We start from the raw sequence: 25,485 nt of genomic DNA on the forward strand, positions 1-25,485 counted from the left end.
CTATATATTTTAAGCAATGTATTACTGGCACAACCGGCTCCAGGGTGAACAAACAGGCCAGAAGCAAGTGTGGCGGGTAAAACTGCTAGAACTAGCCTAAGAAGCTGCAGTCCTTTGAAAATGTTTTCCTTTAATATAAATTACTTGTCGATTTTCTAGGTGAACATAGTGTTTTCACACACTTCTCAACATTTCCGTGCACAATCCCATTTATTTGATACATTTTACACAGGATTAAATGTTTAATATTAAATGCGGCCAGGGATTTTGGCACATTTTATATTGTTATTCCACTTGAAGTTAAATGTAATGTTTATTATTGTTCACAGTATGCAGCTATTTTCTCACACCAGAACATGTCTTTTGAACAGGTGTGTGTTTCAGCGTCTGCAAAACGTCTTTGAGGTTTCACCTGTACCTGGCGAATGCCGATTTAAATCAAGGGTCTTACATAAGTGTGAAAAACCGATCAGTGGTCAAACCGCCTGAACGGGAGTACGGAGCTGACCCTGAGGAGAGGGGTCGGTTGTCCGCTGTTTGTGTGACTGCCCTGTAGTGGGAGCCATGAATTGAATTAACTCAATATTTTTCCCAGTTTCTTCCTCGTCTCTACGCCACCGCTGTACGTCACAGTCTTTCTGCTCGCTGATTGGTCGCTCGTGTTAGTTTCCTGGTGCGTCTATCGCGCAGCTATAAGCCTTTAGCACGCGTATCTGTTGACGCTGGAAGAGTCGAGCGGTCCCCGGTGAAGAAACATGGCTGAATGCGCAGCGAATCCCACAAGATGTGCCGCCAATGGAGAGGCGTCCAATAGCAGGAAAGTCGCCATCATCACCGGCATCACCGGACAGGTACACAGCGTCAAAGGCTGGGTCACAACTCCCTGCATAGTCTCTAGAGTGCACTACCTAGTTATTGAAATAATGGTTTCAAATTCACACCTAAATGTGTACTAAGTGCTACGGAGTGCGCTTGCAGCTTGTCTTTACCTACAGTCAATACAGTATTTTTCTTTAACTCAGAACCTAGCTAGCACTAATTAGCTATAGCCCTACGCAGGGAGTCGGGGCCCTTTGGGATTGAACTCCAGTCATTGTAATGACAGTAAAAACATAAACATATAACTGGTTCTTGGAAGTTATGCTATTATTGACATGCTTGTTTGCTGTTTCCTTATTGTAGTAACATCGACCAACAGTTCTCTTTCTGACAGTTTTGTAGCTAACTGACACAACATAAAACATGCACAATACTGTTTACCACTAGATATTCATTTCTCTATCGTTTCCTCCTTATTATGGGCAGTGTTGGCAGTGACGGTTTAGCCATATTAACTTCTCAGAACTAACTGTCAACTCCAACGTATCTGTTTCATTTTTTCTTTTGGAGGTTTTGAACATTAGACACACTTAGCTATCACTATATAACAGAACTGTCCTATGTTTGATCCTACTTAACGTGTACAGTTTGCGTTATATTTGTGCCTTAGTGCAGGATTGACCCCCCCCCCTCGTTTTCAGTATTTTCGTTCTCCTAAAAGTCTTTTATTCTCCCCATGAATTTTTAACACTGGTTTCTGTCGAAATGAGTAATAAAACTATGTTGTAAAAGCACTTTAACCCTTGAGAGTGAATTAAATACAAACGGAATGGGAGCCGGTCTCTCCGTCAAAGTCCGTAGTGACCGTTAAAATTTAAACAATACTATTCAGGCGCTGCTGCTGCTGCGATGAACATATTTTAAATATTTCTCCACAAAGCGCCTCAGAATCTCTTCATCCCTTCATCCCCGAGCTCATCAGTCTGACGTGGAACTCAGAGAGCACAAAGAAAAGCCGGTTTCCAGTTTGACTCGTTTGCATGTCCGGTTTCTCTGGGTGTGCAGCTTACAGTGTCGGTGACTTTTAGCTAAAAAATGTTGTAAAATCATATAATACATAAAGCACCAATATACGTTTGCAGACACTGGTGTCTTCTAAAAATGTTCAGAAGATATTCATTTACACTTAGGTTTAAGTCATCCATTATTAGCTCAAAATATTCTACTAATCACTGAACCTGTGATGTTTTACTGCTTGATGCTTAGGATCCTTAGCATTTTATTTAAAAGTTATGTTCCAAAAAGAATGATAACACCAACGACATTTTTTTTTTGTCTAAATGGCTATTAGTCAAAATTCCATCTGTGTCTTTATATGTTCTTAGGCTACTTTTCCCACTGAACCCATTAGTCTTGACCATGGTCATTGTCTACTGAGGTGTGGTTATGATACACAACCATAAATGGGGTTTACTCAGCCCGGGGCTTTTACATTTCAGTTGCACAATAGTGAATTAGGTACACCTAGTTTTTCACTGTAACTAGAAGCCTTTCTGTAGTTCTCATATGTCAAGGAACTGAACAAGATTAACATTCTTTTTGCTTTTTTTCTATTCTTTTTTTTTTGGAGGGGGTTGGTGTATGCATTTGTTGTCTGTATATATGTTCAAAGGTTTGTAGACACTTGTTCATACAACATTTATTTATATATCACGGGTATTGATCGTTTCTGATTTTACAAAAGTGTGCAAGGCCTCACACTACATTTTGGATCATTGCTGTGAGAATTTTATTATATTCAGCCTCAGGAATATTATAGAGGTCACATAGATATTGAGTGACTGGGCAAAAATTGTTGGCTAGTGCTTCCTCAGTCCACATCTGCTGAGAACAAATGTCCAATTATAGAGTCTTTTCCCAAGAAACCATTGTTACATGTCAATCTGTTACATTTGTAGTGATAATTGGAAGTGGGGGCAAAGTAATTACACATTTTATTAATAATTTAGTTTATTATTATGATATTATGGTTTATTACAGTGGTGCCAAAGATTTCCCCACTATAATAAAACAGTACTAGGCACAGTTTTAGGAGCGGAGGTGTAATGTTGACTCAGCCCTTCCCTGACTGTGCTTGAGCAATTTGAACCTCTAACAAACCTAAAGCTATAAAGTGTGTGCTTGTGCACCTGATTAATGAAGTTGTATTGTAAACGTAATTAATTGCTTTGTATTACACATCAAGCAGTATGAATGGTCAAACTAAGCCATCATTAAATATGGGTTAGGTATATTCTTAAAGGATTTGGGGGGGCTACACCTTTATTTGTATATTGTAATTTGTAACACATCGTTGACAGAGAGCAAACCTTAGCACAGTTGAAGTACTGTAGACATATGAAATTCTTTAACTTTTGAAAACAACCTGTTTTTGCTGGTGGTGGATGACCCTTTTTAACATCCCCTCTATAAGTACACCAGAACCAGAATGCAGTAAATGGGAAGCGGTCAGAACTTGATTGGGGACACATTCTTTCTGTACCCTCTACAGTGAAATATGCCTGGATTAGCTCTGATTCAGATCAACCTGATACATGTGACTAAATAATGCTGTGGCATTATTTGTATAATATGTATATTTAGTTCTCTTGTTCTCATTGGCATCTCACCAATTACTTCCTTGTTTCTAATCTCTTCCTGCACTCGTTCATGACATCATGTTCTTGTGAATTTTTTTTTTTTTACTTTTAAATGAGCTGTGTTATAATGCCATATAAATACATCTTGATAATGTTACAATTATTACTAGACAAACCCTATATTATGACCTTGGCTGCATAGCTATTTCTGTAAAAATGTACTTTTGCTTGATTTACTTTCTGTCAGCAGATTCCAGTCTGTATATCCTTCGGTTTCGATACAAGGTATGATTTTAGTGCTGGAATTGTGATGGAGTGGTAGTGTGTGCTGCACTGGTATAAGTGGATCAAACACAGCAGTGTGTTTTAAAACGGTGTGTCCACTCACTGTCTACTGTGTTAAACACACCTACCTACTCTGTCCGCTTTGTAGTTGTAAATTCAAAGACAGCAGGTCATCTGTTACTTTACAGCATGTGTTGGTCATCCTCTAATCCTCCATCAGTGGACACAGGTCTACTAAGGATGAAGGGTATGCCATTCACAAATCTATACTGAGGAACGAACACAACAGGTGTTCGCATCGCAAAATATATAGTATGAGCGTTAATGTCCTGTGAAAAACAGCCTTCTTGATTTAGAGAGGATGATGAGAGTGCTCATAAATGCTTTGAGGAAAGTGAGTATGGAAAATGAATGTCAGAATTTAGTGAAGCGAAAGACAGCAGAGCAGATTTGGTTCTGAAAAAGAAAGCATCCTCCATTATTTGGGAATATTTTGGGTTTAGAAATGAGAATGTAGAAGAGAATGAGGTGTTGTGCAGAACCTGCCTTGTCAAAGTTTGGACACAGGAAAGCAGTACATTGAAACAACATAAGCAACACCACAAGAAACTGTATGAAGAGTGCCTTGAAGGGAAGACATAGACTATATCTCAGAAATTCTGTGCCAAATCCAAGCAAAAGTTCATTTGTTCTAAAATAATTATTCTTTATAATTATTACTACATACTATATTTAAAAATCACTTAAAATCAAGCGTAAAAGGACAGCCATATTTATATTTAAATTATTATCAATGTATTTAAAATTAAGACCTAGGTATAATTTGTGTCCGTTTTGTACTGACCCGCCACCTACAGGACAATGTTTCCTATGCCTAAGTTATACTTTTATGTTATGGATTTATGTGTTTGAGTGATAATGTACTTATATAAACACCTTAAACCTGTGGCTTATTTCCCTCCTTTTTTTCCCCTTACGTGAAAAACAAAATGCCTTGTGTCTGCTGTTGGCTCATATTGGCCTAGGTTTTGAGTCACAGCTCACATGGCATTTTTGTTGCAATGGGATGCATATATTAATGTTGTGCTATATTTCGCATTACATATAACACTATCATTAGAAGAAGAGCTGGGATTGTTTTTATGCAGTAAGTGCTAGATTATCACAGCATTGGTTCAGCAATTTAAAATTCCCTTTTTGATATTCATTCATTCATTATCTGTAAGCGCTTATCCAGTTCAGGGTCGCGGTGGGTCCAGAGCCTACCTGGAATCATTGGGCGCAAGGCGGGAATACACCTTGGAGGGGGTGCCAGTCCTTCACAGGGCAACGTGTGTTTTTGGACTGTGGGAGGAAACTGGAGCACCCGGAGGAAACCCACTTAGACACGGGGTGAACACACCAACTCCTCACAGACAGTCACCCGGAGCGGGATTCGAACCCACAACCTCCAGGCCTCTGGAGCTGTGTGACTGTGACACTACCTGCTGCGCCACCGTGCCCCCCCCCCTTTATTGATATATCTATTCTAATTATATCACAAACGTGTATCGTTTTGTTTTGTAAAGTAACGAAAAGAATGATAAATACGCTTAATGAAGGTGTTGATGTTCAGCTAAAGTTTTGTTGGTGTATAATACATGAACATGACCACCAGTGCAGTTCACGTTTCATACAGCAGGGGGCAATATTAGATTGGATGAAGCCAGTACGTGACCGCGGATGACTATACGCCTGCAAAAAAATAGGCTTTGAACGTTTCTGTGCACACAAGCGTGGGAGAAATGTTTTGTTAATATTTGTTCCTAATAACATAAAGATAAACTTGAATTAGTGAATGAGTATACTGTTCTCAGAATAATATCATTTTCTCATGCAGAAAAATACCCAAGACTTACAGTTAACATTTTATAACCAGGTTATTTAAACATGTTTTATTTGGATTGTATTCTTTATTTGCCACACTGCTTCCCTGATGTGAGCTCCTTCACTTAACCTTTAGTCTGTGAAAATTTTATAATGGAATAATTTTAAAAGAGGTTTATGTGACTTTCCCAAATATATGAATTTGATTAAACTGATGGAAATAATGAAATGTCCTACAGGATGTTGATGCAGGTGTTTCCAAATGATTCAGCCTTGCTAAGATTTCTTTAGTGATTTAGACAGCTTTCTGGAGAAACCAAACATCTGAGTGTATCACACCCACACTCCTTAATAATAGCATAGCCTCATAGTCATAGAGGTGGGCGATACAGCAAAAACACATTATCACGATTTTTGCAGGATCACAATCTCGATTTTATCACGATTCTTTTTTCAAGCTGGTTTTTTACCTCTTAACCCTCCAGATATATATATTTTTTCATTTTCTGCCTAAAATTACATACTCAAATCTTGAGGCAGTGAATAAACTAGAGGCAATTTTATGAAGTAATGTTACTGAAAAGCCTTCAGAATTTTTAAAGATATTGAAATTAATTTTTAGTGGTCAAAATATGATCAAAACAACAATACACTTTAGGCACTTTTCTAAATTTAATTTGGAATATTGTTTGAAATATTCCTTTGGAATCTTCAAGGGCCCCAACCTTTATCCAAAGGAAAATGATTATTATTTAGATATAGGTAATTTTACTGCAGAAAAAAATTGTATTATCAAAGCTTAATGGCAACATTTTACCTTCCTTGACTAATCACATGCACCTCTTCAAATGTCTTTTTGCCCTCACCAAACAGGAAAAAAGTTCTGACTCACCATGTATATTCTGATATTTAGTCTTGTTTCTAATCAGTGCTCTTCCCCTTTAAGACCAGACACCTTGGAAGGATGGCGCTTTCCCCGATTGGCCCTCACTCCCCTATTGTGTTTAAATGGTCTCAGTAGGGAAAGTGCAGGCAGTGAAAGGGATCTAAGCTTTGAAAACGTGATTGTTGTTTGTTTTGATCGCTCGCCTTATAAAACTGTCTGTGTCGTCTCCCACGGTGCCCATCTCTTAGGTGGGTCCTTGGTTGAGCATCTCCCCTGATTGATCTACAGACTGGATAGACGTGTCGTTAAAGCTAAGAGCCCAAACTACACGGCCATAGCAGAGATCCACATATATATATTTTTTTATTTGTTGTACTTTTTTTTTCTTTTTTTTTGTAAGTCCTCTTTACACAAACATGAGGATTACTAACGATTGGATTGACAGAAAAACTCAACTTAGGTCTTGTTTTGAAGGGGACAACCTATGTAAGCTCTGGTATCCTTTGTGTGTGTTTGTGGGCTCGTCAGGTGTCGTGGTGCCACAGTTTTGTTTTGTTTTTTGTGAAGACGAGATCTCATTTACGGAATTACAAAATTATTCTGGTTTTAATTCAGTAGTTGTCCATTTTAGAGCGACCTGCATTATCTGTGTCCCGAGAGTCTGCCCATTCCACTGATGTGCACAGTACGTAGACAACTTATAAGAACTGCAGCGGACTGTATGTGTATCAGCACGATACAACAGTCTCTCTGTGATGGTGTATTGTGGACAAATTCTTATCGTTCACAATCTGATTTACTTTTTAGGCAAAATAAGGCAAAGCAAACCAACTTCAGATTTTACTGTAAATTAACTGAGAGTTTGGAGATGATGAGAAATTCTAGGAAAGTGGTGGAGTTTGGAGAGGTGTGCTTATGTGTGTATGTGCATGTGTGTATGGGTGTGCTGTGATTGGAATGCCATGTCTGTCTGGGTTTCCTGTCTGAAAGTGTAATCTGGGGGAAACAGACCACGTTTCCCAACAGTCCCAGTGAGCCGATAAGCTCCATTTATCAGAGGGGATTATAAGTCCACACTGTAGTTTGCCAGTAGCCGTCATATATACACCCACACACCCAGCCATGCACTCGCAGACACTTAAAAATGCTCTGCTTTTTTCTCTGTCTCATGTGACGGTACTGTTTCTCTGTTTTTTGTTTTTTGTTTTTGTTTTGTTTTTTGTTATCTTTTAAGTATTTATAATAAAAAATAAACAGAGAGACAGTGAAGACAAATTTGGATGTGTCTCACCCCCAGTCCAACCATTTTCCATTTAATCTTTTTCTGTGTCCTCTAACTGATATGACTGTTTGGAAGCATTATTCGTAATATCAAGCTATTGTTTATTGAGTTTTGTATGTCAAACGTCATCACACAATCAATATAATTACAATGCATAACCTTTTACTTGTTGATACACGTAATATTAGCAACCTACCTTAGCACTACTCTGTCCTAATTATAGAGAGACACTAATTATTTATTTTGTACTTTTTAAACTCTAACAATCAAACAATAAAGCAGTAAGTGATAGTAGACTACTTTTTAAATGTATTTAGGCCTAAATGAGTCTGGTGTTAGGGATCGTGTTAAAGTTCTCTTATTGGTAATAATAACTAGGCTAGGTATAGCCTTATGTCACTTTTTCGCCACATGGGTCCAGCTCTAATCGTCTCTACACGGTTCGGCTCGATTCGGCACGCTTAAAGCTAGTCTCAATCCAACTGACAGGGCTCCCCTGCGTAACGGACCTGGTGACGTTGCAAAACCCAGTCTCTAACAGGAATCGCTGGCATTTCAAAAACCACAACAATGGCAGCGGAGTTGTGAAAGCTGCTGTAACATGAGCTTTTACAAGCAGTGAGTTTGTGCTGGATTTGTATGAGCTCTGCATTTTATGGTAATTGACATGGCTCTGGACAATCAGTGTTCTGCAGGGATTACAGGTCACCATTTAGTACCTACACGGCACAGTTGGAACCCTGGGGGAGCTGGGACTAAAAACCTACCCAGTTCCAGGACCAAGTACCAGATTTGGCCAGTGGAGTCGAGTAGGTTCTATGCAGTGGAAACGCGTTATTAGTCACCAGGGAGGCCAGTGTGGATTTACGGTTGTTGATGGTAAAGGGTGAGGTAGGACCGTAAATCTGGTTTGGAGGGAGGTGGGTCTGGGATGCCAGATTCCACTGTTGAGCCTTCTGGAGGCGTTGTGGGCTTAATTCAGCGAAACACTGACGAGGGGAGGTGCCTTCCTGATGACCCCTGTGAAGAGCTAGTGATGCAGTGGGTGGTTTGGGTACTCATGGGCTGGGCTCAATGACTAACCGTAGATGTTAAGGGTTGCTGGTTGCAGATCAGATCATAAATGGCAACAGCAACATTAGGGTGTAGCTCTAGGATTGGAACAATAGAAATTATGTGGCTGCCAGTAGGAAGAGAGTGGGGTGGGACCTATGTGAAGCTTTAATGGATTGGCATAGGATATTTTACATCTTATCTTGTGTATAATTATAATTACTCCTATTGGTAATAAACTCTTGCCCAAATGAGGACAAACTCAGGTAGAGTGTGATATCCCCTGTGCTTTTAAAGACTTTAAGTTAGAAACCTTAGATATGGATCAAAACAGAGATGTTAAAAGATCACTGTTCAGGACAGAAATTTCTTTATTAAGAAAAATCTTTATTATTCCCCACTATTCTTCTGTTTAGACTTCATCAATGTGGCCTAAGGAAAGGTCACCTCATTGAAACAGATGAGAAGGGTTCATCTGAGACCGATCTGTGCAGAACGTGGACCTCTTGAATCTAAGCCAGTATTGAAATGTGTGCAGGAAGGAGAAACGTGGACGCACCTTTGTCTTAGAGAACTGTCCAAGAAAGACCCCTCTGACACACACGCCCGCACACACACTCTCACATATTGTGGAATGCCAGAGCTCCTTTCTCATTTTTCCCAGAGGTCTTGGGGCTGTGCCTGTATCACCCCAGCAGGAAGCGGGGGGCGGAATGCCATGGCCAGAGTGGAATGTTCCAGAGTTTTAGAATGTGTGGTTGGGAAGTCTGAGAAGGAAAAAGGAGGGAATATATATGAGAAAAAGTGCGAGAGCCTAGCTTATTGATCTTATTAATGCAGTGCCCAGTTTTCCATAAGGTGCACTCTTAGAGCTCAACCACCCACCAAGGGCTCAGCAGTATTACAGGAATTTAGTATCGTATGTATCACTTGATTTTAAATAACAGTAACTAGTTACTACCCACCTCTGTAGCCAGTAGATCTCTTTTACCACATTGGTCAGCTGTGGGAAATAGTCATTGGAATACGTAAACATTTGGTTCATGTGTGCTGTGGGTCAGAAATAATAAGAGAATGTTCCTATGTGTGTGTTCCATGTAACTGCATTAAAAAAACTATGTCTTTGTGGTTGCAGGATGGCTCATACTTGGCTGAGTTTCTGCTGGAGAAAGGCTACGAGGCAAGAGAAGAGACACCTGTTCATTAGGAAACACTGGCAACACTGAAAACACATGGGCATTCATACCACTCTGAAACACAGGACACACACACACACACACACACACACACACAAACACACTCTTTTTATAATAGCACTGTTCTTGCTCATTTCCCATTCTCTAAACATTTGCAACAAATGGAAGTTTATTTAGTTAGAATGAAAAGAAATGCTGTGGTAATAAATAGAGTTCAGACATTTTCTCAATTTATATTCTTTGTTTACATGGCAGTTTTCTCATTCTATGGTATTTATGTATAACTACTCTCACTCTTGCTCTCTCTCTCTCTTCTCTTCGGCAGGTTCACGGTATCCTCCGCAGGTCTAGTTCCTTTAACACAGGCAGAATTGAGCATCTTTACAAAAACCCTCAGACACACACTGAAGGAAGTGAGTTATCCTCAAATACAATCAAATGTCAATGCTGATACAGTATACTCATATTACGTTTAGTAACTGGTAAAATCTGCTTAGTTACACATCAATTACATCTTTATTTTACCTTTGTGTTCCTTCCTTTCTATTCCACTAGATATATTTAGATACATTGCTTGTAGTTTTATTTTTAATTTTGATGTTTTACAAGTTTTTAACAACTAAAGTGCCTTCATTACTCCAGTGCTGTTAAGATAAAGAACTTCTTGTAAGCATTTTGTTATTTGAAGCTTACATGGGCATCTTGAATAATGATTTTCTTGTCTTTGTTGATAGCATTAAACAGATATAAGTACCTCCCTTAAAGAACCCCACTCTTTTAGAAGTGTTAGACTATTTAAATATCATTTCTTCAGTGTTATATAAAAGGTTTAAATCAGGGCATCAAACTGAATTCTTCTAACACTACCGTTCATCTCCTGAAAGCACTGCGGACAATAACCTGGATGGAATGAGGTTGATATATTGGAACACTAAACACTTAAATATACAGAGCTGTGGCCTGAGCAGGAACACAGTTTGAAAACCAGTGGTTTCATTTGGGTTTCCATAAACAACATTTTGATTGCGTATGGACGATATGAACAAGTTCACTTAAGAACAGAAATGCTCATCTTTCACTGAGTAGCTTATATTCATATGTTTCCCAGCCTTTACACAGTGATTGTGTGAGAAAGAAATCTGAGAAGTCTGTGAGACATATACATATAAAAATATTGTTATTCTGCAAATGTGTCTATGCATTTTTTTTTTTGGTTATAACGTAATTTAGACCATCCAGAAATATAGGACATGTCTGCAAACTCTTAGAACAGAGTTTTAGAGAAAAAACATATGATGCTTCCATACATTTCAGTTGGTAAATATATGAAAAAAAGACCTTTTTTACACATATACATTTTCATGTTTATGAAATAACTGTACACTAATTAATGCCACACATTGACAGGAACTGAAACTTCCAGAGGGTGTAAGTTATTTGTTATATACAAACTACCTTTTCCCTTTATGTAGATATTTGCTCTTGTCTCTCTGGTTTTCAGGATTGTGATTCACTAAATTATGAGACACACATGGTTTGATAAGTGATTTGGATATGAATCAACACCCGAAAACCAGACTTTGACTTTAAAACATATTGAGGGTTTGAGGGGATGTTTCTGCCAATCAGTAGATGATCTTCACCTGGATCGTTAAGCCGCCTTTGTTTGGTGATAGAGTTCATTGTATTTGCTTTCACTTTTTCTGTCTTTTAATCTTTTCTAGCTACTGTTTTGGGAGTGGGTATATCTATGCGCGAGAGAAAATGTTTAGTCCTAGGACCTACTTTTATTTATTTGATTACAATTTGCATTAGTAACAAAACAAGAACATTTCTTGGTCTGAAAAATGTTTTGCTCAGATTTTGACACTTTGGGTGTCAGGAAGTAAGAGCAAGTGAGAAAGCAAAAATATAAAATATTTGGACTTGTTAGTTTTGCTAAAAGGTTTGCATTGCTCCGTTTAGTATTTACATATTGTTAGTTTCGACGTTTGAAACACTGGAACAGAATGCACCAATTGTGCCACAAAATAAACCTATGAGTGAAAGGTTTTAATACAGTACATATTGCACTGTAGTATGTCCACTATGCTCTGTTGTAATGAAACACCCAGTTGGTCCATGTCCTTTAATTGTCGTTCTGACGATATATTTAAATAAAGAATATTGATAAAATATAAACATAACTTATCACAATTGCATTAAAAATGATCATAGTGCGCAGCCTAATGGAGACTTTAAATTACCATCTAAATATGTTTAGATATGTGACGTTAAGCAGCACACTTATTCAGTTTTTGATTTCAAGAAATGGAACCAGTTGTGTTGCACATTTGTTACTTTATTGTTTACTTTCTCAGTCGTTATGGTTTCATTCTTTCTTCTAGTTTTGCTCATTGATCTTGTTTTCTGTCAAATATAAATTTTTGCCTAAGCTATCTTTCATGCCACAATTGTCATTCAGATTGTTTTCAAAAACCTTTATTACATGTTGTGCCTTCTGCATGTGTGTATGGATGTGCTTATTATAGACATGAAGTTGCACTATGGAGATCTAACGGACAGCACATGTCTGGTGAAAATTATCAATGAAGTCAAACCCACGGAAATCTACAACCTGGGAGCTCAGAGCCATGTCAAGGTAAAACACACTATCCTTATAAACCTTCATGTGTGTTTTTATTTTACGCTGCCCATGTTTGTCTCTGTGGTTGTGATATACATGTAGGTCTTTGTGTCGATTTGTAGTAGTTTTACCTCATTCAGGATGCACATAGACACATCCCTGTTGCTTTTTAATGACTGTGAATGCCGTCTGGCTGTGGGAGATGAGCCAGTGACCGGCTCCAGAAGGTGGGAAGAGACATGGACAAGATGCGTTCACTCCTAATGTTTAGTCACCCAGGAGTTGTCCAGGAGGATGTTTGTCAGTGGGATTGGACAGTAGATGAATTGAAGTGTTTCTGTGTGATAGAGTGAACCTGTGTGGGTGTCTTTTTATGAACTGAATAAGGAGTACAAAGGCCACTGAGTGTCAAGAGAGTAAAATTAAGGAGAAGGCTGAGATGAGGAGGGAAATGACGAGTTAAACAGAGACTTGCAGTTACTAACCAGCTGAATGGAGGAAAACCATTCTAATGAGTGTTCCCATCTGGGAATAAAACAAATCTGAATAACCAAATTCAGTGGAAAAACATTACTTAAAACTTCTCCATGCAAATACCAGTCAGTAAATATTACTGTTTATGTACATTGCAGGTACATTTCCATAAGAGCACAAAGTAAAAAGTCTGTTCAGGCTGAGGATTTATTTACATTTTCCTACTAATGTGATTATGTAGAAAGCATATAGTAAAATAGAACAGATGTTAGTAAGCTACTATTGTACATTTCTGAATATAGCTATGGAAATGTTAAACTAGTTATAAATGGATCAGCATAAAATATTCTTTTGTAAGACAGTAAAGCTAGTAACAAGTAATCGATGAGGCATTGCACAAAAATCAATAATTTATGTCTGTATGCCTTTGCCATCTGTATATGCACATAAGGAGTACAGTGAGATGGCAGATGAATAGTGTAAAATTCTTGTACTTCCTGAAAACTAGTCACAGTGGAGTGGACTTGTAAGGGGTAAAAATAACGGACTTGAATAATTCAGATGAGATAAAGCTGCTAGTAAAATGAGAAATGGTGGAACATTCATGCAAATGTGAATGAGGCTTTATTAACAACAGCACCTTGTCTGCAACCTGTTGTGTGATGATATAAATGATAACAGTTTTGTTATTGGCATGTTCATGGTGCTTGGCACCATTGTTACTGGAAAGGATTTTCAAAGGACAGTCTTTCTCAGAAGTTGTACACTTTGTTTAAGAAGCTAGGCCTGTGAACTTTACCCTCAGATAGGTTGTGGCAGCTCTGTTGTACCTTCATTCTTAAAGAATGCTGTATCATGTCTCAACATAAGTGTTTTTGTCCATCCACAGAAAAGAAAGTACTAAATGCTGTTACAAAGAACAGGAAATGGACAAAAAACTGCACTAACATCAAACTGCACCTTTGCTATGTGGAGTACCATAGCTGTAGAAAGTTTGTGATTCCTTTGAAGTTAACACCGCAAGTTAAAATGTTTTTAATATTTAGAAAAAAAAATTTAAATAAAAAAAACATTGAAGTAAATATAGTTTGCACTCTGACTGGATTGAGATTTAGACACCATGCCACACACTTTCCAGCTGTTGCATGTAGGGGTCAGCAGTGTGCTGCTGTCTGAAGCCAAAGGATTCATAAGTTGACGCAGCATGAGACACTGTTTTCAATAAATGAAAAGGGATATTAGCTTGTTTTTTTTTTTGTTTTTTTCTCCCCCATTTTTGCACTTGGCTGCATTACAAACCCTTCTTTAAACAAGCCATTTCTTCCTCAATCTTTAAGACCCACTTAGAGAAACCTGGCTGCAAAAACAGCCTATTTTGAATACATTGTTTTGTGACATCACAAAGACAATGTGTGCATTCACATTTATCCATCTGTTTAGCCTAAGGCTTTAGCCAAACCCATATGAGGCGTGTTACAATGAATGAAGCACAATACAAGACAGCCAGTCAGCTCAAATATCTGTTACATTTATCTTAAAGGCACATTAATAAAATGTTTGTTTATTTCATAGGTAAAATGTTTTGGAAAATTAAATTGTGACAATAAATGTTTTTGTAGTTAATATATAAACAAAATAAAAAGTAAAAATAGGAACAGATATTTCTGAATTTGATGAGACACCATGCTGTACCAATAAAAATCCTTGAGCAACAGTCTTAAGTAACTAACTTAACTAACCCTAACCTCAGTAAAATGAATAAAAATGGTCAGCCCCTTTTTAAAGTGTCTGCCAACTGCAATAAATGATTATGTAAAACTCAGTATCATAATTGACAGGTTTTAGAAATTGGTCGTTTATAGCTATACAGATTATTAGGTATGTTTTATTATTTTTATTTTATTTATGATATGCCTCAAGGTTGGGCACACACACACACTGCTTTAAAGTATGTGTGTAAATCAGACATTCGCAATCACCTACTGCATTGGCCTATGTCACCGCAAACAAGCGAGGCTTTATTCAAAGGAATTACATCACATCACCACAAACAGATTAAAAAGGCATGATTTATTGTGTATGACACTGAAAGAACAACAAGAGCTGATTTAATTAGCTGTGATAGACATGAATAACAGTTCAGTGGTTAGAGCTTTGCTCATGTTCCATGAGATCCTTGACGTACTTTTTGTGATTTATTTAGTTCCAGTCTATTACGTTTTTATGAAATATGTTTGAAGCTAAATGTACCATTTTAATGTTTTTTTTTCCCTAACTGATTGTTCGTGCATGTTTCTTTCAGCTCCAAACAAAAATAGTGTCTTATTTTTTAAATGTTTCCTCTCATGCCTTAATACTGGTTTAACCTTACCTCTGTTATTCTGTTTAGTGATGTAGCAAAATGTCGTGGTCTGACATCTTTTTGGTTTTGGATGAACATAAACATGTGCAGTAATAAGCATGTTGGCATGAGTAGAAGCACCAGAAGAGTTAGTGGTAATGGAATGCACCAAAGTGGAGGATAGGTGGTTTCTCATGACAGAAACACACCTCAGGATTTTATCACTTGTGGCAGATTTATGGGCCAAGGTTGATTGTGTTGCTTGCATACTGCAGCAGTTAAAGATGTCTAATGATGTCGAAAGACGTCTAATGTTCCATCAGCACCAAGCTGGTCTGGAACTGTTGAGGTGATTTGACTGACAGTATAGAGTCTTTCAAGACCAGCATTCTTTACAGTCTGTCTCTCTCTCTCTCTCTCTCTCTCTCTCTGTCTCTCTTTTTTACACACACACACACACACACACACACACACACACACACTAGACTGAACATTTCTGAGTAGCTATTTTGTGAAGGAGAATAATGCCTGTCTCATCCCTAAAGGTGTGAGTATATTGACACATTCTTGTCTTGAATCCATTCCCTCAGGCACTGTGTTCTTTTTGGATAAAAAAAAAAGTCTCCCTCTCTATATTTTCTAACACTCTGGGTGGCAGTCTTAGCTATATAAGGTATTGTGTAAATAGGTCAAAGAGTACATTTAATTTTCTTATAGCTCTTTTAAACATGCACAGTTCTTCAAGGAAGGGATGTTTATATTTTAGGAAGCTCTGTCTTAAAAGTTGGTTGCAGTTTTTAAGTCCCAAACACTTTCAAGAGATTCGGTGTGTTGAGGTCTGAACAGAGGTCTACAAAAAGTATTGTGAAATGCATGCGTATTCTAATCTGCACATGTATGCTACATTGTGGAAGGTTGGCCCTAGGTTGTCATAATTTGGTATGTGCATAACAATTCTGACATAAATTAACCACACCATAGCTCCACTCCACTCCTAACAGCACCTTTCAGCTGAGATGACACGTGTGTGTGTGTGTGTGTGTGTGTGTGTGTATGTGTATTGGAGTGGGGGGTGCTAGTTCACAGGGGGTGGGGGTACACACACATGTGGAAAATGTTAGCTGCTGTCAACACCAAGTTAACCTACAGCAAGAGCATGAGTGAACGAGAGGGAGAAGAAAGAGAGAGGGATCAGAATCACAAGGTTGTCACTTATCTTTTGACCACAGTTAAATGTAAACTTCGCAATGATGAGAAACAGTTTGTTGCACAATGTTATTGTTGCTTGTTACTTTCGGACAGAACCATTAGCCAAGGTTGCAGTCAACACTAAAACATCAGCATCTTACTAGCCTCCCAGCTTGGGGTTTACAGCCTAGCTTGCTACATTTCCCATGCACAATATGTCACAGTAATTAATTTTTCTGAACAAATGTTCAATTGTGCGACCCTAAATTGAGCCCTCAGACTTTATACACTCATATTTTTAGCACTAATTCAGTTTTAATCAGTTTTAAAGGTTCTAATCATTACCGTATCATTATACTAATCTAAACATTGACTTGGGTTTCATTTTGAATACTGAGGAATGAACGAAGTATTGTGCATCATGTAGAACTGTGAGTCATGTTTAGTCATACGCTATTAATAATATGCGTGCAACCCAAAAAAAAAGTCTAATTCAGTGTGTGCGCTAGGTTTTTCGTGTGAATATTATGGTGTATTCCGGAGGCTTTGACCGCAGCCCATAATGATTCAGACTGTTGCCATGCTTATGTGTATGTTTACACTGAACAGAGCAACGAATGATGAAGTGATGCGACTAGCCCCCCCAAAAAAATATAGGTAGAGAGAGTTTCTGTCGTATGTAGCATAGATATAATTGGCGGATGAATTCCATTCTTGATGTGTTGAAGGCTTGAGGACTGGAGGAGTATCGATAGAGGGAGGGAGACAGGGTGAAAAGATAAAGAGCAAGAGAGAAGCAGATGTAGAAGTGGGAGAAATGTGTGCAAGTGTTTGCCGGGGGTGTAGGGGCTTTCCCCGTGTTCAACATAAATCTCAGTACTGACAGCTCCAAGTTACCATGGATAAATGCTCAGCAAAAGCTTGTGGTTTATTTTTATGTACATGACTCCTGATCCCCAAACACACTTTAACTCAATATGTTAAGACTCCTACAAATCCCTACAACAACTAGGACCTGTTTGGAGTTAACAGCTTAGACTTTGTTGCTTTTAGACACTTTAAACTTAGGAAACTGTTCTAGGTAGCAGTATTCAAATACCTAAATCACTCTTCACTGTATAACAGAAAGTAGACTCACAGTGTAATGGTGAATCAGATTTGGTTTTATTCGTAATATTTCATTACACTGCTGCTATGAGGGATGAGTGCCTCCTCCTGCATTGCTGAGGGCTATTCATTCATTCATTATCTGTAAACGCTTCTCCAATTCAGGGTTGCGGAGGGTCTGGAACCCACCCAGAATCACCGGGCACAAGGCAGGAACTCACCCTGGAGGGGGCGCCAGTCCTTCACGGGGTGACAGCCAAAAGAATGATATGTATAGGTTCGCTCTGTGTTACCTTGACAAACATTCGTGGATGCATCATCCTCTGAGGAGAAAAAACCTTCTGTAAACCTCTATTTCATTACCATTTAACATTACCACTACACTGGTTTGTGCTTGTGTTCATGTGAGTGTAAACTCATAGCACATCTGAAAGGGAGGTGTCCAGCCTTACCTAGCACAAAACCTACTGGTCTATTAAAAAGAAAAGGGCGACTTACAAACCTGTTTACTGCCAAATATTTAAACTGCTAGCACCAGTGCACCAGTTTACACAAACCACAGCCTTTTTCCCTACAGTTAACTAAATATCGATTTATGAACTCTGACTGTACTTAGACATTAAAATTCAATGCACATCCCTATTTACATGTTGAAACTTTGTTTCTATACTGCTGTACCTTGTGTTTAAAGTTGTAGAATTTGATTAATGGACTTCATTTTCTGGGCTTACTCTGAGGAGATGGTTGGCCAGTAGCAGAAGCCAAGTTTTCGCTGATTGCCTGACTGATTTGGGCTGCTGTGTTATTGTGAAACACATGTTAGATTTTCTTAGTGATAACTGAACTTTTTAAATATAATATATCTAAAGATAAATCTAAATTAAACAACTTCTGTAAATAAATCTCTACATTCCGATGTTGTTCAAATGTAACATATTTTCTGCCTTGAAATTTGATTTCAGTGTTTTTGTTCTGATGGTTATTACATGTACTGGTTAAGCTTATGTCTGTTTCGTAGGGCCTTTATATTCTTTATATGCTATCATATTAATGTTCTCAACACAACTGTAATGACCTCTGTAGGCAATGCGGCCATCTACAGCTGACTGACTCTATAAACAACTTGCTCTTTAGATGGCATCAGTTCAAGATGATGTCAGGTTTTTGTGGGTGAACTCTATTTCTTTATACTACACTCTCTCTCTTGCTCTCTTCTGTCTGACACAGACAGTAATTTGCTTTCTTCCCATTAGTTTTCTCAGATATATATATATGTCTGCTATCCTTACTTTCACTATACTATACGTCTTTTTCTCTCTCTTGTTTCTACCCTCCCCCTCCCTCTGTCTCTGGAGTCAAGAAATCATCTGTTTGCTTTGTCTCAGATACTGAGATCCATCGAATGTGAAGTTTCCAGAATACAACAACTTAGGAGGGCAAAAAAAAAAACGCCCATATTTTAAACATGCTACATTGAGAAAATGGTGAAATTAATTAATGTACATTTACAGTACCAAAGTTTCAAGCCAATAAGACCTTGTGAAAATGCGATTTTTATAAGCTATTTACTGACATTTAAGTGTTTATTTGCTAAGTAGTAACATAAACAGTGTAGTGAAAAGTGAGGTTGAGCATGTAGCTTTAACATTTCCCAATCTTCATGTGGCTGTTTAACTTGGAGCAGTGTTATATGTAGTTGTCAACCTGGACTGGTTTTAGCTGCATAGCACTTTATTAAATTAAATTAAACTGGCACGGTGGTACAACTTGCAAGAAAGATAGAGTTGTTGTGATTAGTGTGTGTGATTGCTTAGGTGCTTAAGGCTTATACACACTAGTGTGTTAGACCTTTGTGTGACACATCCACTGACTATACAGGAATTTGTACATTTACTGTAGTTCTTACATTTACTGTAGTCCACATGTTGCTCTGCATACTTTGTGTGACACTTTCCACCCTGTTCTTTAATGGTCTGGATCACCGAAGAGCAGTTACGTTTTGGGTGGTGGATCATTCTCAGCACTGCAGTGACTCTGATGTGGTGTTGATGCAGTGTTTGTTGCACTGGTAGGAGTGGATCAGGTACAGTGTGGCTGCTGGAGTTTTTAAACACTGTTTCCACTCACTGTCCGCACTGTTAGACACAGAGTCAGAGACAGTGGCTCATCTGTTGTTGCAGAGCTTGTCTTGGTCGTCGTCTAGTCCTTCATCAGTGGTCAGATTTTAACTACACCAGTGGCACTGCTGCACTGGGAATAGTCCCCAAACCAAAAATATCCAGCCAACAATGTCCTGTGGGCAGTGTCCAATGAACACTGTTGAAGGACTAGAGGATGACTCGGATCAAATAAACAACACAGTCATATAAATGATACATCTGTAAAAAAAGTCATGTGATTTTTGTTTGTTTTTATATTTCAGATCTCTTTTGACCTTGCTGAGTACACAGCTGATGTTGACGGTGTGGGGACATTGCGTTTGTTGGATGCTATTAAAACGTGTGGCCTAACGGAAAGTGTGCGGTTTTACCAGGCCTCGACCAGCGAGCTCTACGGCAAAGTGCAGGAGATTCCACAGAAAGAGACCACTCCTTTCTATCCCCGTTCACCTTATGGTTGGCCAAAAACATAGTTTTCAGAACATGCAATCTTATTCTATTGTGTTAATTAGAGTTTCCTTTTTGGTGACAAAGACAATTTCTGCCTTTTTCTTTCCTTTGGTCCCTCTTTCTTTATATCTTTTACTGTCTGTCTGACTCAGGTGCTGCTAAACTCTATGCATACTGGATAGTGGTTAACTTCAGAGAAGCCTATAACCTGTTTGCTGTAAATGGAATTCTTTTTAATCACGAAAGCCCTCGAAGAGGTAAGAACACAGGCAACAAGCAGGATGCACACTTTTAATGTAATTACATTAAGTGAGTGTATGATGACAGGAAATGTGTGGTCTGCTTTAAAAATAGTACTTAAAACCACACACAGTCAGGTATTTTGTAATGTCATTATGTGGTTTCAGCATCTAATAAATATTTATTTGTTTGTTTGTTACACACATTAAGGGTGGCCATGAAAGTGTGAATCAAATTAAGTAATTGACTCACAAAACTTTTATGTTCTGTTACAACGGCCTATTAAAAAAAAAACATGTGCACAGTGCTTTAACCACTGGACTGTAATAACGCTTTTTATGTGATGACTCTCACATGACTCATTGTGTAAAGTGTCAAGTAGTAATTGCTACAGTCAATACAACTTTAACCAACATAAAGAGCATTTTTTTATATATATACATTTAGAAAATAAATACAAAATAATATAATAATAATAATTAAAGATTTATTGTGTAGGTTTTATTGAAGAAGGTGTTAAGGGAATATAGCTTTTCAGCTTTGCATTACAAAACTGACATTACAAAGCCTAAGTAGGTATAAGTGTTCTATTTTATTTTTAGTTTGCGCATTAGTGAGTGTGTGGTGGCGCAGCAGGTAGTTTCGCAGTTACACAGCTCCAGGGACCTGGAGTTTGTGGTTTCGATTCCGGCTCCGAGTGACTGTCTGTGAAGAGTTGGTGTGTTCTCCCCGTGTCCGCGTGGGTTTCCTCCGGGTGCTCCGGTTTCCTCCCACAGTCCAAAAACACACGTTGGTAGGTGGATTGGCGACTCAAAAGTGTCCGTAAATGTGTGTGTGTCTGTGTTGCCCTGTGAAGGACTGGCCCCCTCCAGGGTGTATTCCTGCTTTGTGCCCAATGATTCCAGGTAGGCTCTGGACCCACCGCGACCCTGAATTGGATAAGCGCTTACAGATAATGAATGAATGAATGAATGCATTAGTGAGTTGCGTTTTTATAATTTGGTGCTGCTTTCTAGTTCTGTAACTAAAGATTTAGGTAACAGCCAAAGATCCTTTCAAATATGGACTTTGAACCAGAGTTTTATTATTGCCATTGTGGTAATGAAACAATTTTATACAACATCATGTTGTATGTCCTTATTGTGCAGCTCTGTTTGTGTGTGTTTAATTGATGACAGCTAAATACTAGCTTTGCAATGCTTTTTAAATGTTATAAAGTGAACTTGAGAGAGTGAACACTTTATAGACACATACACAGAGAGTTTGCACACTATATAGACGGAAAGTATTTGGGGCACAAATCCTAATCACTGAATTCAAGTGTTTGATTCAGCCACGTTGCCAAAGGTATGGTGTAAGTTGTTCTAAAGAGCTGAATTAATTCAAACGTGGTACTATAATAGGATGCCCCTTTTGCGTCAGTTTGTCAGTTTGTGAAAATTCTTCCACACTAGATATTTCATGATCAACTGTGAGTGGTATTATTGAAAAGTGTAAGTGTTTAGAAAATGCAGCAACCACATAAGATAACAGATCGAAGTTGATGAGGTTTTTGAGGCGCACAGTGTAAATGTCAGTAACTGCAGAGTTCAAAATCACCTCTGGCATTAACATCAGCACAAAAACTTTGAGCTCAGAGCTTAATGGCATGAGTTTTTATGGCCAAGCAGCTGCATGCAAGCTTTACCTCATCGAGCACAATGCCAAGCGTCGGATGGAGAGGTGTATAGCACGCCACCACTCAACTCCGGAGCAGTGTAAACATGTTCTGTGGAGTGACACATCACGCTTCCCTATCTGGCAGTCTGAAGTACAAGTCCGGGTTTGGGTTTGAATGCCAGGAGAACATTACCTGCATGAATGTAAATTTTGTTGGAAGAGGGTGATGATAATATGGGTTTATTTTTCTGGGGTTGGCCTATGCCCATTGGTTCAAGTGACACTGTAAGGGAATCTTAATGCCTTAGCATACCAAGGTATTTCAGGACAGTTATGCTTCTAACTTTGTGGGAACAGTTTGGGAAAGGCCCTTTTCTGTATGAATAGACAAAAATTCTTAGACACTCTCACTGCTACAGACACAAAATCTTGTAAAAAGAATTCCCAGAAAGTGGAAACTGTTATAGCTGCACAGGGGGGACCAACTCCATATTAATGCCTGTGGACTTGGAATGGGATGTCATAAAAGCTCCTGTAACTGTAATGTGTAGTTGTCCCAGAACTTTTGTCTGTATAGTTTATATTGAGAGAGAAAGGAGGGGAAGAAAAGCAGTTTGTCTAGGCCTAAGGGAAGGCTAAGGCTCGGTTAATTTCCTGTCCGTGGTGAGACAGACACTGATTCCAGGACCAGACTGCTGAGCTAATTCCATTTGAAATTCTGTTGGGTGTTTCACCCTTTAACGGTAAACACACTTCCGCTTCCATCAATAAACAGTCATTCCCCCGGCCCAGGCTAACGGTGGGATTTAAAATGAAAACAACCACACGCAAATTCTTCATGAAGTGAGCAGCGCAAAAAATTTAGCTCGGAGTGCACTGCTCTGTGTGTGTGTGCATGTTTTCTTTTTTACCCCCCCCCCTCCATGTGCAGTTGCGTGGTTGAATAAGTTTTGGTCACGGGTAAAAGCAACTGTGGTGGTGTGGGTTTTTTTTTTTTGTTTTGTTTTGTTTTTTTTTTCTCTCCCCCTCTTCTTCTTTTCTTTTCTTTTTTGCCTGTATTGAAAGTTGTGGCACATAGACCTAATTGCACAAATTATCAGGCTTTGGTTGGACTCAAGTTTATGTTCTTATGTGCTACATTATAGTTTTATGTGTTTATTCTTTTTTTTCTTAGTTAATTTATTTTTTTTTCCCTCTCTTTTCCTCTCCCCCTATCTGTTTCTCTCTCTCTCTCTCTCTCTCTCTTCTCTATCCCAATGACTGTTGGATGTGGACATGTGTCAGCTTAAACTTGTTCTTACCCAGTCAATGTTTTCTCACGTTCCTTTGTTTTTGATGAAAGACACTTGAGAGTTTAAAGCTCTTCAGGTGAAGGGGATTGCACATGTATGAAAGTGGTATTAGACTTCTCACCTATCCTACACACACACACACACACACAGCTAAACATGTCTGTCTCCACTCCACCTCACACACCTGTGTTTGTGTTAACCCTGTCGTCACGGCAACATAGGAGGTGATTGACAGAGATGCTCCTTTATTGTTCAGAATGAAATGTCTCTCGTCGCATTCTTGTGCTTGTGAACACACATGAATGTTGTGTGTAGTTGTAGTAGTAGGGTAAATATTGTTAGCCCACTATATTTTTGTCACCAGGGTTTAATGACAGCTGAAAAGAATATGACTTCAACAGGTTAAACAAGTTAAATAGTGCTGAGTCCCCAGTTTCACAGACGCCTACACACAATCGCACAATGTGCTGTTACTACTTTTTGTCTTTTGCTAAATCATGGTGAAAGTGTACCCCTGAGCACGACGGAGTCCGGTCTGTGGTCAGTTTTCTAGGTCTCTACTTATCATAATTATACACACACACACACACACACACACCTGCAAACTGTCCATTTTTCCTAAGACTGCTGTGAATTTAATTTTTTTTTTCTTCCCTCACTTAATCATGCTGAAAGTGTACCCCTGAGCAGGGCAGAGCCCAGGCTGTGGTCAGCTCCCTGCAACTCTGCTCCTCTTCATGACTCTCTTTTGCATGCAGCGAGACACCATAATTACACCCAAACTCGTAACATGAGCCAGTGTGTGGAGACGGCCCATCTTGGGCTTTCAAACACATGCTAACATGGCATACAGCTAATCTATTATTGCGGGCCGGTTGGTGAAAAAGTGCGAAGAAACCTGATCTGTTGCTCCCCGCCATGGTTTGCCTGCAACGGATTGAAAAACTCCAGTATTTACAGTGCTGCATTTCAAACTGTGCTTCTCCTGCCAAGCTCACGCACCTGGCCATGAGCATGGATAGAAGGAACCCTTTGTTACGGAGCACTTATGAGCAGAGGCACTGACCACTGAGACTTAACACACTTCTGATACTACCCTCTTATATTCTGAAACACACACAAGGAATGTTTATAAAAAAAAAAAAATAAAAATAATTGTGATGTCCTTATTTATGAAATAATTTGAAAAACATGAGCATTTTCAGTGAGCAGTTTAAGTGTTTGTTTGCAGTAGCTTAATATGTTAAAGACTGGACAGGTTTATTTTAAGGAAAACGTTCACATGTAAATATAGTTTTTATAAACGTTACAGTATTAAGGACAGTGCTACATCTCGGTACAAAAACATTTGGATGATTAAACCACTTTTTGGTCAGTATATGTGTAGATATTCACTGAAAATACCCTGAGTAATCTATTTTAAAATAATATATTTATATTTTATAATACAAGATTCTTATACCACTAATTAAAGGATTCATGAAATTTTATAAATTATTTAGTGTTGGCATAAAGTTGGACAGCATTCTGTGAAGTATCAGTACAATTATGAAGTAATTAAATGTTTTTATTTTTTATTAATTTCATTTTTTTTTTTCCTCCTGTAATAGTTTGCGGATATACAAAGGTTTAGACAGTGATTATGCATGTGACACCAGTGTTACAGGAAAATTCTGTACTTACTGCTTACTGGGCCTACTTATTACTGGACTATTTTAATAGGAGTGCAACCCTAACCTGAGCCTCTATATTACAGGCAGGCAGGCAGCTGTGGTGGAGTGGAGTTACTACATTAAAACTCCAACCTCTGTCTGGTTTTAAATGCAGCACAGCGCAGCAGGTCCTCAGAACATCCAAGGTTTCCCACAGATCAAGTGTGTGTGTGTGTTTCTTTGGCAGCTTTGCAGGACTTTGGCCTGGCTC

The 25,485-nt window shown here is 38.5% G+C and overlaps 1 protein-coding gene across 2 annotated transcripts in view; it reads left to right on the forward strand.

Moving 5' to 3' along the window:
- Positions 1-646: 646 nt before the first annotated feature.
- The window catches only part of gmds (GDP-mannose 4,6-dehydratase), a 55,033-nt gene continuing 30,194 nt past the window's right edge, over positions 647-25,485 (forward strand). Inside the window, exons 1-7 of one of the 2 annotated variants that reach the window (XM_066677817.1) lie at positions 647-851; positions 9,966-10,010; positions 10,352-10,439; positions 11,434-11,454; positions 12,558-12,667; positions 20,185-20,377; positions 20,524-20,628. In XM_066677817.1, the coding sequence (XP_066533914.1) occupies positions 756-851; positions 9,966-10,010; positions 10,352-10,439; positions 11,434-11,454; positions 12,558-12,667; positions 20,185-20,377; positions 20,524-20,628 (658 nt within the window). In that variant the 5' untranslated portion in view covers positions 647-755. The remainder of the gene's footprint in view (positions 852-9,965; positions 10,011-10,351; positions 10,440-11,433; positions 11,455-12,557; positions 12,668-20,184; positions 20,378-20,523; positions 20,629-25,485) is intronic. The other variant, XM_066677818.1, reaches the window with a different exon arrangement.

This window comes from Hoplias malabaricus, chromosome 7 (genome assembly GCF_029633855.1).
Source record: "Hoplias malabaricus isolate fHopMal1 chromosome 7, fHopMal1.hap1, whole genome shotgun sequence".
NCBI classification, from domain to species: domain Eukaryota; kingdom Metazoa; phylum Chordata; class Actinopteri; order Characiformes; family Erythrinidae; genus Hoplias; species Hoplias malabaricus.